At 47.4% G+C, this 14,264-nt stretch overlaps 1 protein-coding gene across 2 annotated transcripts in view; it reads left to right on the forward strand.

Moving 5' to 3' along the window:
- The window catches only part of LOC122926889 (coiled-coil domain-containing protein 50-like), a 95,475-nt gene that overhangs the window by 8,623 nt on the left and 72,588 nt on the right, over positions 1-14,264 (forward strand). For both annotated transcript variants that reach the window (XM_044278406.1, XM_044278407.1), the window contains exon 2: positions 4,123-4,242. In XM_044278406.1, coding sequence (XP_044134341.1) covers positions 4,194-4,242 — 49 coding nt within the window. In that variant the 5' untranslated portion in view covers positions 4,123-4,193. The remainder of the gene's footprint in view (positions 1-4,122; positions 4,243-14,264) is intronic.

Here is a 14,264-nt window from a genome sequence, read left to right on the forward strand (position 1 = left end):
CAATGGAACTGAGCATGTGTGTCCACCTCAGTATGTGGATGTGCACATTACTATATAGATTACATACCAGGGGGCACCATTGTAATAAAGAGAACTAAATTAAAATGACATTTGATGGCGTAACCCCTTTACGGTTGGGTTCACACATAGGTTTTAATAATAAATGTGGTTCATAGTGTGTTACAGTTTTTTTGGCTCAGTTTCTGCCCCCCCCCCCCCCCCCAGAATACACAGGAAAGAAGCCTTCTCTACTTTGGCCAGTTATGGTGTCCCTCACGCTATGAACCTATTTATATGACACTTCTGTGAATTTGACAGAATAAACGCTGCCATATTCTGACTACAGGTGTCCTTTCAGGCAGGTATTTACCGTTTGGCGGCACATGTCAGCAGGGTGTGTGTTTTCCTGTTGTGTCTTGTGCTGTGTCTCACTTTCTTGGTGGCAGGGAGTTCACCTTGAGTAATTCCTTCTACTAGAAATGTGTGTTTTTTGTTCCCATGCATTTCTTGGTGGTTTGCCCTGTGTGGATCTTGACATCTTAAACCTCTCCCCATAATAGGAGTGATGATCTTGTTGGATTTCTTTAAAAGGACATAAGGGATCAAGCCATACGTTTTTTACTCCTGAGCCATAGTTGCAATCTCTTGGTATTCTTTGCTGGCGCAGTTTCCAGGCGTACAGCAATCTGAAACTTAGGGGGTGCATCTAGCAACATGTTGTGGACTGTTTTTAATATTGACTAGCAGAACTGTGAATGCAGCTGTGGAGTGTAATGCAGACTGTAATTCAGGATCAGTGCAAAATAATTAATGTTTGCACACAGTGGGGAAGATGTACTAATAGCGCTGCACTAAGAGTAGGAATCCCAGTCTTAAAGAGGACCTTTCACCTGGAAAAACATTGTGAACTAAGTATCCTGACATATACAGCGGCGCCCGAGGATCTCACTACACTTACTATTATCCCTGGGCGCCGCTCCGTTCTCCCGTTATGTCCTCAGGTATCTTCGCTCAGTAGGTTATAGCAGGCGGAGACTTAGGACTCTAGGTTATAGTAGGCGGAGTCTGCCCTTGTTCTACTGGGAGTCTCCTCCTCCCAGGCTGTAGCACTGGCCAATCGCAGCGCAGAGCTCACAGCCTGGGAGGTTTCTTTCTCCCAGGCTGTGAGTTGTGCCCTGCATTTGGCCAGCGCTACAGCCTGGGAGGAGGAGACTCCCAGTAGAACAAGGGCAGACTCCGCCTACTATAACCTAGAGTCCTAAGTCTCCGCCTGCTATAACCTACTGAGCGAAGATACCTGAGGACATAACGGGAGAACGGAGCGGCGCCCAGGGATAATAGTAAGTGTAGTGAGATCCTCGGGCGCCGCTGTATATGTCAGGATACTTAGTTCACAATGTTTTTCCAGGTGAAAGGTCCTCTTTAATATTAGACAAATTTACTATTCTGGTGCATGTACCTTTATAAATTTGAAGTATCGTAAATCCTGCGCCAAATTCTGTCCATGTGCCAAAAAACACATACTTATAGGTTGGCGTAGTTTTACTCCGAAAATGCGCCAGAAGCATGCATACCGTTTTTGTGACGTGAAATGCGATTTTCAATAGTAAGTCTGCTCCAGTGAACCCAACAGCCGAATAGTGAATGCAGCTCTGGAATATAATACAAGATATAACTCAGGATCAGTAAAGTAATGTACATATACAGTGAGTGCAGCAGCAGAACAGTGAGTGCAGCTCTGGAGTATAACATAAGATATAACTCAGGATCAGTACAGGAAAAGTAATGTATGTAGACAGTGACCCCACCAGCAGATTGAGTACAGCTCTGGGGTATTTTACAGGATGTAACTCAGGATCACTACAGGATAAGAGACGTTATGTATTTATAAAATGGCTAATTTTTTTTTAATGTAGTTTCATTCTATAGGTAATGTGTAGACTGGTGCCTGATGGTAGACATTCCATTTAAAAACTCATTGAAGCTGTATTTGCGATGCAGTTATATCACTTTTAGGCCGCATTCACACATACGTGGTCCGTGAAAACCCGTCCTGCTGAGTGCAGGAGTGCACGGCGTCGTTGGTTGCTATGACACCGTGCGCTTCGTGCCGTCGCCGCTGTACAGTAATACAGTCATATAGACCATATGAGTGTATTACTGTACAGCAGCGGCGGAACGAAGCGCATGGTGTCATAGCAACCAACGACGCCGTGCACTCAGCAGGACGGCCGGCCGGATTTTAACGGACCACGTATGTGTGATTGCGGCCTTGGGCCTCATGCACACGACCGTTGTTGTGTTCCGTTCCGCAAAATGGGGTTCCGTTGTTCCGTGATCCGATTCCGTTATTTGTTTCCGTGTGTCAAGTTTGCCATGCAAATGATAGGGAAAAAACGTACGCGGAAGACAATCTTGTGTGCCTCACGAAAAACGGAACAACGGACACTGAATTGGACACGGAATAAAACAACGGTCGTGTGCATGAGGCCTTACACACAAATGGGCCCCATTCACTTCTATGGGGCCTGCGTTGCGTGAAAAACGCAGAATATAGAGCATGCTGCGGTTTTCACGCAACGCACAAGTGCGGGTGCAATGCGTTTACCTCACGCCATGTTATAAGGGAAAATAATACAATCTACAGAACACCGATCCCAAGCCCGAACTTCTGTCACCTCCATTTGAGGTCCACAGCATGGGGCACACACGCTCGTGTGCATGAGCCCTTGTCCATCAAATAGGTGATAACTGTTAGATCAGTGGTGGTCCTACCAATGGGACCCCCACCGATCATGAGAACAGGGGACCTGTACCCCGTGGGGCCTCCTTGAAATGGACAGAGCGGCTGGGTGGAAATGCGCACCACCGTTCCATTCATTTCTGTGGGAGCACCGGAGACAGGTGAGCTGTGTACTTGTCTTTTCCGCCCAGCCTCTCCGTCCATTTCAGGGGGGCCCCACAGGATATGGGGCCACTGTTCTCAGGATTGGTGGGGGTTCCAGTGGTAGGATTCCCGCCGATCTCAGTTATACCCTATCCGTGGTATAGGGGATAACTTTCTGTAACCGGAATGCCCCTTTAAGCTCTGATAAGGGACTAAACTAAATTAGGGCCCATTTAAACTTTTACCATTGCATCTATTGCACGTCCCTATTATTTAGCTATTACCCAGTTTACTTTGTGGTACCAGTCCTTCCCTATGGTACCAGTCTCTTTCCCTATGATCATAGTGGTGGAGGTGCATTTAGATTGATCTCTTATGCGTTTCAGCGGGCTGTGAGTTGCGCCATGTGTGGTCCCATAGATGTCTCTCCAGCCTCCTCATCTGCATCTATCCTGCACTTGGAGCTTGGTCTTGGCACGACTTATAACTCCAGTATCGGATAACGCACCATGCTGGTATGATCTAATACCGCACACCAGTTACTGTATGCACTTGTCATGTAATACTACACGTCTGCGTTTAAAGGTGAGCTACATATGTAACATGGGTCCTGGCAGCAGTCAGATGCAATTTCCTTGACTGATGAACGGCGTCGATCTTGCATTGACATATAGTCATGAGGACGATATACGGTATTAACAGATTTTCCAAATTGCTTTCCCAGATGTATGAAGACGCTTAATGGTGATGTAGATAACATTACCGCATTATACCCACTACATGACATTACTCATGTCTGTAAAATAGTTTGGGAGAGTTTTTATCTAAACTGCATAATTCAGGGAAAATAAACTACCACGGAGTAAAGGAATAAGAACTTTGTGAGTGCTTTTATCTGCAACCTTCCCTGCTTGGATTTTCTGTGCCTGGCATCCAGCTGAAGAGGACTCTTGGGAGGAGAATTGTCAGCAGGACATGTCGGCTCTTCTTAGCCAATAACAATAGCTGGTAAAACTCCCAGTAATGCTCAAATCAGATGACTGACAGCAGCTCAGAAATGCTGTTGCTTTTAGCTGAATGCCAGGCACAGTACGCAGCCACCAAACTCTGGATCTTTGAAGCAGATGTATAATATATTTTTCCTAATTGCCAGGGAAGCATATTACTCATGCCCCATAGTTTCTGTCTTCTGTCTTTTAAGATCCCACATCTTAAATATGTGTTGCATTTTTCAGCTTCTTTCCATGGTTCTTTAACGTGAACTGAAACGCTGGAATCAAAGGAGGGTTGAATCAAGAGACAAATCATGACCGATATTCCGATCGATAAATCAAATCTGCCACGGGTTAACGAAGGTTAGTGACAGCTCATGTTTGCTTGTCATTTTATTTTTCTTTGCAACATCAAACACCTGCTGAAAACTGTTATCTTTTGGAATGTGTATGGATAGTTAGATTTTCCTTTCTATAGGTTTACTCCATTCACACCCAAAGCTGCTATCAAACATCTTCTATTTTCCCTTGGAAACAGACCACAGTTTACCTGTTCTTTCCAGTAAAGCCTTATTCACATCTCAGTGTTCTCCACGCACGTGTGCTGTACGTGTTCTCCACGCACGTGTGCTGTACGTGTTCTCCACGCACGTGTGCTGTACGTGTTCTCCACGCACGTGTGCTGTACGTGTTCTCCACGCACGTGTGCTGTACGTGTTCTCCACGCACGTGTGCTGTACGTGTTCTCCACGCACGTGTGCTGTACGTGTTCTCCACGCACGTGTGCTGTACGTGTTCTCCACGCACGTGTGCTGTACGTGTTCTCCACGCACGTGTGCTGTACGCGTTCTCCACGCACAGCTCACATCCCCATTAATTTTAAATGTGTGTATTCAGACATCAGTGTTTTAGCCCAGTCTGTGTTTTTAGAAAGGATGCATGCTCTATTTTTGCCCATTATAGTCTATGGGTCCGTGAAAGCCACGGATGCTATCCGTGTTGCATGCGTGTTTCACGGATTATTAGGAAGAGATGCTTTGAAAATTATTGTTCAGCTGTGCAGGGTCAGTGAAACACGGATGACACACGGATCCTTCACGGATGCATCATTGACCACCTTCTCACGGATTTGAGCACGGAATGAGGCTCTAGAGTCTAACCTTACCTGTGGGATGTCATGTGAGCTCCCACATTACCCTTATGATGAAATGAAAATTGGCAGATTCTGAATGCAGCTTTGGATGTGAGTAGAGAAGAAAAGTAGAAAATCTCGCCAAAAGTGAAGCAAAGCACACGCGAAGTTGCTAAATGTTGTTCCATTAAGCATACTTATTGACTTGACCTGTATATTTACTGGCTTCTTTCTCGGTGATGAGCCCCTGTCGGGGTGTCCCTCATGCAGAATGGCACATTCCTGTCCGTCTTTCATTGCCAAAATGATAGATGCTCTTTCGAAAGTCACACGGAAGATACAAAACTCTCATTCTCCATTCCCTGTGCAAGCGATCTCCCCTCTCCCACCGTGTCACAAGGATTTATAGCAGGCCCCGGTGAAAAGCCTGACCTGCGGTGCATTGTGTGATGTGTGTGTAAAATTTATCGCCATGCCGCATCTGTCTTGTGTGAGCTATTTTTGCTGTACTTCATGAATACCGCTCTTACGACTACAGAAACTTCAGATGCCTCATATCAGTCGATGGTAGAACAGTGAATGTGCAGCGTATTTATTTTCTCATTGCGGCCTTTTTTTACGCCAAAATCCCACTAGGCAGCCACAATACGTCACTCTGCATATACTACTTGTGTGCTGGTGGAGGAAGCCATATTGATGAGTAAATTGCTTGCCTTTGAGGGGTGACAATCCGTATGGCAGCTTTCTCGGGCAGGATAGGAAACATGCATACAAGATGTCCACTTTTTTGAGTAAGACGTTGCTCACGTCTCTGTCAAGCAGATCCAGCTGTCTGATCCCGGATCGCTGCCTGATGCCGTTATAGTCAATAGAGATCCAACTGTACCGGATCTGGTGAATGCTGGCCAGCTGTTCCCTGCTGGAAACGTAGCCTTAGGCCTCTTTTTTTTTTTTTTTTTTTTTTTCGTTTACATTCCGTTTTTTTGCGTTCCGTATACGGAACCATTCATTTCAATGGGTCCACAAAAAAAACTGAAGATACTCTGTATGCCTTCCGTTTCCGTTTTTCCGTTCAAAGATATAACATGTCCTATTATTGTCCGCATAACGGACAAGGATAGTACTGTTCCATCAGGGGCCAGCTCTTCTGTTCCGCAAAAAACGGAATGCACGCAGATGTCATCCGTATTTTTTGTGGATACGTTTTTTGAGGACCAGAAAAAAAAAATGAAAGCCATACGGTCGTGTGCAAGAGGACTTAAAGGGGTTCAAGGTTAGAAATATGCAGAGGCATCTTCCAGAGAGAGAGAATTGTCCTGCTAGCGCCACCTTTTTGGAAGAAAAAGGGCGGCACTGGCAAGACTTTTCTCTTTCCCTGGAAGATGCCTCTGCATATTATTTTCCCATAGAGCATTGCCACTAAGTCTCCATACACAGCTGGTCTCCTTAAAGGGGTTATCCAAGATCTATAATGCCCCCCCATATGCCCGAGCCCCTCACACAGATCATACTTGCCTTGCCCCCCGGCATCCACAACGCTTCTGATTCTGCACGGCATTCGGCATCGGGGGTGGGGTAGGGGAGTTAGCCTATAGGGTGGTATGACAATGCATAATGGGAGATGGCAAACAAGTCAATTCTACTGTATGTGTTATGGGCTGGGGAGTAGTATGTGTAATCGCGATTGTCCGGATTTAAAATCCTCCATACATCAACGAGCCTATTCTGCAAGACAGAGCGAACCCTGGAGATTGTTGAGTTAGGAACAAGAGATCGTCCTAGGGATGTGTCTAGTGACGGGTTAAGAGGTAAGTTAAAGTCAGACATAATAGCTGCAAACGTCTTACCTTGCCCCGAGTTTGGAAGGTATAAGTTACCTATCGTGTACGCTCTCCCATGGATGGCCAGCTTGACAAAGACGTATCGTCCCCTGCTGCAGGACCTGGAATCTATAACAGAGCAAGGAAGATTTTTATGCAGAGCGATAGAAACCCCCTTAGCTTTAGCTTCTGGATTTGTACTGTGAAACCAGGTGGTATAGGCCCTTGACCTAAAGTTTGGGATGTGGTGTGTCTTAAAATGCGTTTCTTGCAAGAGCAAGATCTGCGCTTTTATTCTTTTGCATTCCCGCAAGAATCTTTGATCTTTTGTCAGGGATATTAAACCCTCTAACATTTAGGGAGACAAGTTTGATTTCAGCCTGTTGGTTCATTTCTGACAGAGGAATGAATCGGCAATGCAGGACTCGGGAAGGGATCAGGGAAAGGTATTGAGGTAGGAAAAAAACTCCAGGAGAGGGGGAGACAGGACAGACAAACACCACGAAGGGACAACGAGTGAAACTTAGGCAAAGAGACAAACAGAAAGAAAAAGGGAAAGGAAGGGGAAGAAAAAGAAGAGGAGGGAAAAGTGGAGAGTAGTCGAAGACAACAAATTAGGAGTGGTATACAGAGTGTATCAATGAGACCTCGGAAGTTAGGAGGGTAACGTTGAGCGTTATTTGGGGACTGTCTTCCAATAGCAGATATTGAGACCTGCCCGAGAGTATAACTGACCATTAGTTATCAAAGTGAGCGTCCTAGAGATAAGGATAGTGGACGGGAAGGAGTGACGGGCGAGTAGAACCTGCCGACATATATCAATAACATAACTCTACAGCTAGAAACTGAACTATGAAGCAGAGAACACCCAGCTAATTGCTTACTCATCAGCTGAAGACAAAATAACTAAGCCGTCTTGTCAATCAGGGTAGCCCCTCTGTCTAACACAAACCAAGGGCGCCCGGACCTCAACTGACAAGAGACCTCAAACATAAGAGCACATCATAAGTGACAAACTGTACACAGCATGCAATGTGATGCGATGGGGAGATCATGATGATGGCCTCCGATTATCAGACCCCCTATTGCATCCCGATGGCGTAGTCTTCCAGACTGAGAAACGTGCCGGGATCGGAGGAATGGTACTCCATTCAGGGAACTCAATATCAGGTAGTCCCAGCGCAGCTAGAAAATCTGCTAACTCCGAGGGATCTCGCAGTTCATGGCGTTTGCCGCCTCTTCTGACCACCAGCTGGAACAGATATCCCCACATGTAGGGAATGTCTCTTTCACGTAGGCACTCTAACAGGGGGCGAAGAGCTCTACGTTGTCGTAGGGTAGAGCGGGCTAGATCTTGTAGTAGCGAGATGTGGGCTCCCTTGTATTCGATCGAAGCTTTGTTACGTGATTTCCGCATGATTTTCCACCTTTACGGAGTAGTAGTGTAAGCGACAAATAACATCCCTGGGTCTAGAAGGATCAGGATTAGGTGGGGCGAGTGCCCTGTGCGCCCTGTCGATTTCCAGGTCATCAGAGACCGGTCTGTTTAAGATCATCTTGAAGAAATCCTGCAGCGTGTGGATGAGATCTGCAGTAGATAGGCATTCAGCAAGGCCTCGCAACCTGATATTATGCCTGCTGCGGTTTTCAGAATCTTCATGAAGCCGGTATAGCTGGCTAATGTGTTGGTCTCTCTGAAGACCTTTGTCTTCCACTGCATCCAGGTGAGAGGACAATTCAGCTTGGTGAGAGGAGACATCATCTACCCTCTCCTCGACAAGTTGTAAGTTGGTAGACAGGGTATGGAGTTCCTGCTTATATGAAGTCTCCAGTCGTACTATGAATTGTTCCATTTCTTGTCTGGTCGGCAATTGCCGGCCCTCCAGTCCCAGGATGGGTCATCTGGCTCTAATTGTAGAGAGGACTGGGTCGGGGCTTGTGGAAGCAGAGGCACCGACGCTTGTGTCACCGGCACAGGATCTAGTGCGGCCTGGCAAGATGGCGCGTACCTCGTGTCTCCTCCGTTCACAGCATGGGCCGGGGGAGGCGGCGGTGAGCCTTTCTTCCAACCTGTGGCGGGCGACTGAGACTGATGCATATTGAGGTGCAGGTCGTCTTCAGCAGGCTTCGGGCTTAGTAAGGGTTTGTATGGGGGCGCTGCGATATTAAGTTTGCGCGCTGCTTGCGGGAGAGCAGCCGCGCAGGAGTCGCGGCCTGTTACCTTTTGCCCCTTCGGAGCAAAAAACACCCATGCGTCTCACTTCTGTGAGAGTTCTGGGGGGACCGACTGTTGAACCACTTCTCGTCCGGACCATCTGAGCCCAAGAGCCAGGCACCGGTGAGCTAGGAACGCTTGCTAGAGCAATCTCGTGGCAGGAGCTCTCTGAGATGCGTGTTCACTCCGCCATAGTCAGGACACTCCCCCCTTAAACTTTGTTTAAATGCTGTACGGAGACCCGTCTCCGTACAGCAGGGGTGGGGAACCTCCAGCACGTGGGATCATTTGATGTGGCCCCCTGCCAGAACATATTGTGAAAATGCTAATTAGCATGTGGGAGGCACAGGAAGGTGAGAAGTGCACTGTCTGTCCTCACCTTCCCTGGTCTTCTTCCAGCCCCGCACTGTGTCCTGACACATACAGCGTCAGGACGTAGTGCACGTAGATGCACACTATGACCTGAAGCTGTGCGCTGTCGGGTCACAGTACAGCGTGGTGGGAAGAAGACCAGGGAGGGTAAGTGAATCTTCAAAGAGGCAGCGCCGTCCGGAGCTGGAGAGGTAAGTTAGGGGTCTGATCTGAGGCTGGGGGGGGGGGTCTGATCTGAGGCTGGGGGGGGGGGGGGGTCTGATCTGAGGCTGGGGGGGGGGGGGTCTGATCTGAGGCTGGGGGGGGGGGGGTCTGATCTGAGGCTGGGGGGGGGGGGGGTCTGATCTGAGGCTGGGGGGGGGGGGGGTCTGATCTGAGGCTGGGGGGGGGGGTCTGATCTGAGGCTGGGGGGGGGGGGTCTGATCTGAGGCTGGGGGGGGGGGTCTGATCTGAGGCTGGGGGGGGGGGTCTGATCTGAGGCTGGGGGGGGGGTCTGATCTGAGGCTGGGGGGGGGGGTCTGATCTGAGGCTGGGGGGGGGGGTCTGATCTGAGGCTGGGGGGGGGGTCTGATCTGAGGCTGGGGGGGGGGGGTCTGATCTGAGGCTGGGGGGGGGGTCTGATCTGAGGCTGGGGGGGGGGGTCTGATCTGAGGCTGGGGGGGGGGTCTGATCTGAGGCTGGGGGGGGGGGGGTCTGATCTGAGGCTGGGGGGGGGGGGTCTGATCTGAGGCTGGGGGGGGGGTCTGATCTGAGGCTGGGGGGGGTCTCTGATCTGAGGCTGGGGGGGGTCTGATTGGCTAGGGGGGGTCTGATGGGTTGTAATTTGAGGCTGGGGGCAGATCTAAGGCTCAGAAAGGGACAAAGGCAGGTTCAGTTGCAAAGGAAGAGGTAGGGACAGTGGCAGGGAGAGTTAAAGCTGGGCGAACCCCTCTCTGGACCCCCCTGGGAAGAGCTTCCATTAATGCCAAAAGAAGAACTAAATATTTAACATTCTGAACTAAAAAATTATGGTCAAAATTGCACCTGTACTATATGTAATAGAAATATATATAAAATTAGTGCAGGCCCCATTCCATTTTGTGCTACAAAAATACAGCGCTCAATTTTTTTTTTAATCGAAGCACAATTTCTGTAACTTATCCCGTAGTCAGTTATATGTTTGACCAAATACAGCAGTCACATTTTTAAGATGAGAATTTTGTATGGCCTCCGAATAATGTTACAAGTATCCAAATGGCCCTCGGCAGCAAAAAGTTTCCCCACCCCTGCTGTACAGCATTAAAATGTATGGGCTCCGGCGAGGGGAATGACAATAACTTCGGGATTTGATTTTGCAACTTGAAAACCATTTTAAAACTTGGTTACAAAGCCGGTACTGAAGCCGCCTTCGGATTCCTGTTTTAAAATAGTTTTCATTTTTAAAAATCGAATACCGAAGTCTCGCAAGACTTCGGTGATAACTCATTTCAACGCATCGGAGCTCATACATTTGAATACTGTACGGAGACGGATCTCTGTATCCGTATTCAAACTACGTTTTGACCGAAGCGACTTCGGATCTATGATCTGAGGCTTTCATCACTAGTCATCATACATCATCACTGTATCTCATCGTGGTCCATTGCTTAAGAATAGCATTGCTCCTGTCCACAAGCTGATGCGATATTCTGCAGCTGTGACAGAAAAGCCAAAGAGCAGTATTGTGTACCGCTCAGCTGTTTGCCCTACTTCTGGTTGTCCTACAATAGACATACCATAGTGTGGAGGCCATCACCGGTCATGGTCAGAAATGGGCAAGAAGCTACACAAATGTCCAGTTCTAGTGAGCAAACGTAGATCGCCATATTATTGTCCGGTGTTCCACTTTCAGTTCACTTTAATCCAAGGGGGTTCTGGGTTTTGCAGTGTGAATACATGAGATGATGCAGTAAGGGCCAAGAGGCCTCAGTGATGATGCGTAGCTTTACCTGCAGTGATAGTGCCATCGATAGGTAATAGACTACAATGATGCGTAGCGCCAAATCACAATCTCAGCTCTGCTACATCTGTAGGTTTTCTGTTCTGTTATTATGTACTAATGAACTGTTACAGAGAAATTTAGAAAAACCGCCTGTGCTGTGAGATTTTCCTTCCTTCTAAAGTGGAAAAAAGCCTGTTTTGTCACTTGGGCCCAGAGTCCAGTTCCCCGTCCCCGTGTTACATGCTGGCAGACTTCCTCTTTTTCCAATCGCACCTCCACTTCGTTTAAGGCCAAATCTGACACGGTGTCTCTGCCAGCATCTTTTAAAATATGCATCTAGATACTTGAGAATAAGAGTACAGCTACTCTGTGATTTTGGGCGTTACACGTATCGCGCCCAAGTATTGCCATGTAGCAGGGCAGCTATAGGAATGAATGAGGCTGCAGTGCAAGACGCACATTTGTTCTGTCACCGAATTGCAAAAAAATGCAGCAATGCTGAAGCTGCGGTTACAACATGCGAGTCGCACCTAGACCCCATTTATTCCTATGGCTGCCCTGCTACACCGCAATTTATCGGCGTGACGTGCAAATAACCTGAAGCCGAAAACGTATAAAAAAAAATCTGTAGCGTAATTGGAGAATACTTAGAATTTTACATTATTGGGCCAAATTAATTTCTTTTGTTTCCACTCACTTAATGGACCTCCCATGCTCTGCACGATTCAGTGAAAAAAAACCATGGAGCACTTGACGCACCATAAGGTGTCACTCATGTAGACCTTAACATGTAGCAGAGCTGTCTTTTGTGTAAGCTCTACATTAAGGCCTTATGCACACGGCCATTGAGGATTCCGCAGATGGATCCAGACCCATTTAACTTGAATGGGTCCGTGATCCGATCACAACGCAAAAAAAATAGAACATGTTCGGAGGCACGGAGAGAAAACCCGCGGAAGCACACCGTGGTGCTTCCATGTGATTCCGTGCCTCCGTTGCGCACCAAACCTTACGGATTGCTGACACATTCAAGAGAATGGGTCTGCAGCCGTGATGAGGTGAGCACACGGCTGGTTACCATATATAGCGGACCTGCTGTTTGTGCATGAGCCCTAAGGCTGGGGCGGCACGTGTCGTGAAGATCTCAATGTCGCATCTAAGGATGGGGCTCTGCTGCGGCAGTCATAAAATGTCGCAAGTTGAATACAACTTTACCATCCTAACCATCCTAGACCACAATGCGAGTTGTGTACGACTGCGACTAACCTGCAACACTTCTGCAATTTGTTGGTGTTTTTACAGCCAAATCATAGGCCTCAAGTAGCCGCATGACAGCAAGTTGCTTACAATTTGCGCAAATGTTTTTGTGGAACCATGTTTAGTGTAGAACCAGTCACTATGTTGATGCTTTTCGTAGACTTCTTGGGGCAAGCATTTGCCAAAATAATCTAGATAGGTTACTAGAGACCAGTGACCAGACACATCCAACCATTTGGGTATGGCAAACATTTGCACAGTGTGGCGGTAGTATAGTAACTCATGTGTGTGTATATATACAACATCTATATGTCTTTATCCGCAGTATATTATAAATGGCGCATTTCCTTTCTGGATCTGACATATGTCGCAGACCATTTGTATATGGACAAGACAGAATAATTGCCGTTGACTCCAGGCCTTTACTGAATGGTACCAGATGCTCAGGAAATTGGAGCCTCTTATTTGCATCACTCGGAGGCAGGAAAGTTTGAGTGGCCGCCAGTTTGTGGTCCTTTTTGGTTATGGACAGTGATGTCGTGGACAGTGATGTCGCAGAATTTGTTTCTAGTATTTGTAGCAATATAGTCTGATATTGAAATACTCCCTTCATTAGCAGGTACATTGGGGTTTGTTTATTTTTTTCTCTTAAAGTGATATGCACGCTTTAAAGGACTATCTTTCACTGTGAAGCAGTTAAAAGACCAAAAGTGAATAAAGTGTATGTGTCCTCTTACTGTTGTTTATTTAAAGGCCCCTCGTGTATTTTCGTTTCTCTTTATGTTTTTAATGGTGTCAAAGAGCGAGAGAGAGGAAACTTGCCCTTTAAATTCCAGGATCTGACCCTATTGAGTTGTGTGGAGTTTTTTTTTTTTTTTTTTTTTTCGCTTTTTTTCTGCCTTTTGTTAAGTGGGTTAATGTTCTGTCGGAAATCTAAGAAATCTTCTGCATTATGTCAAAGGATCCTGAAAATTTCCAGAAAAAATAAATAAATAAATTATGCCCGCTCCCCTCACAAAAGTGGAATCGGTTTAATAAGATGGTAATGTCATTTCTCTAATCTGTTTATGCATCAGCCTCCTGGGACTATTTCTACCCTTCAAGGAGGCATTTTTACCTCAAACTATCTGAGGTTGACCAGGTCCAATTCTTATTTGTGAACCTTCTCCATTGACTCTCTAAGCACAGTCCCTCATAAAATGTAAGGGTCCAAGTAGTCCTTTAATTAAAACCTTCCGCCAAAAACAGGTTTTTTTCAAATGTTTCTAAATGATATCTGTATGCAGCCTGCAGCCCCCCCCCCCCCCCCCCCCCGGCCTCATGTATGCAGCCTGCAGCCCCCCCCCCTCCGGCCTCATGTATGCAGCCTGCAGCCCCCCCCCCCGGCCTCATGTATGCAGCCTGCAGCCCCCCCCCCCCCCGGCCTCATGTATGCAGCCTGCAGACCCCCCCCCCGGCCTCATGTATGCAGCCTGCAGACCCCCCCCCCCCCAAGCCTCAGATCAGATAAAATAAAAAATCCACTTACCTCTCCTGCTCCGGACGCCGCTGCTCCTCACCTCTGGCGCTCTTCCTGCCGCCGGCTGTGCTGTGAACTGAGGTGCACAGCGTGAGGTCACAGAGCGCCCT

The sequence above is a fragment of the Bufo gargarizans genome, chromosome 2 (genome assembly GCF_014858855.1).
Source record: "Bufo gargarizans isolate SCDJY-AF-19 chromosome 2, ASM1485885v1, whole genome shotgun sequence".
Taxonomy (NCBI): domain Eukaryota; kingdom Metazoa; phylum Chordata; class Amphibia; order Anura; family Bufonidae; genus Bufo; species Bufo gargarizans.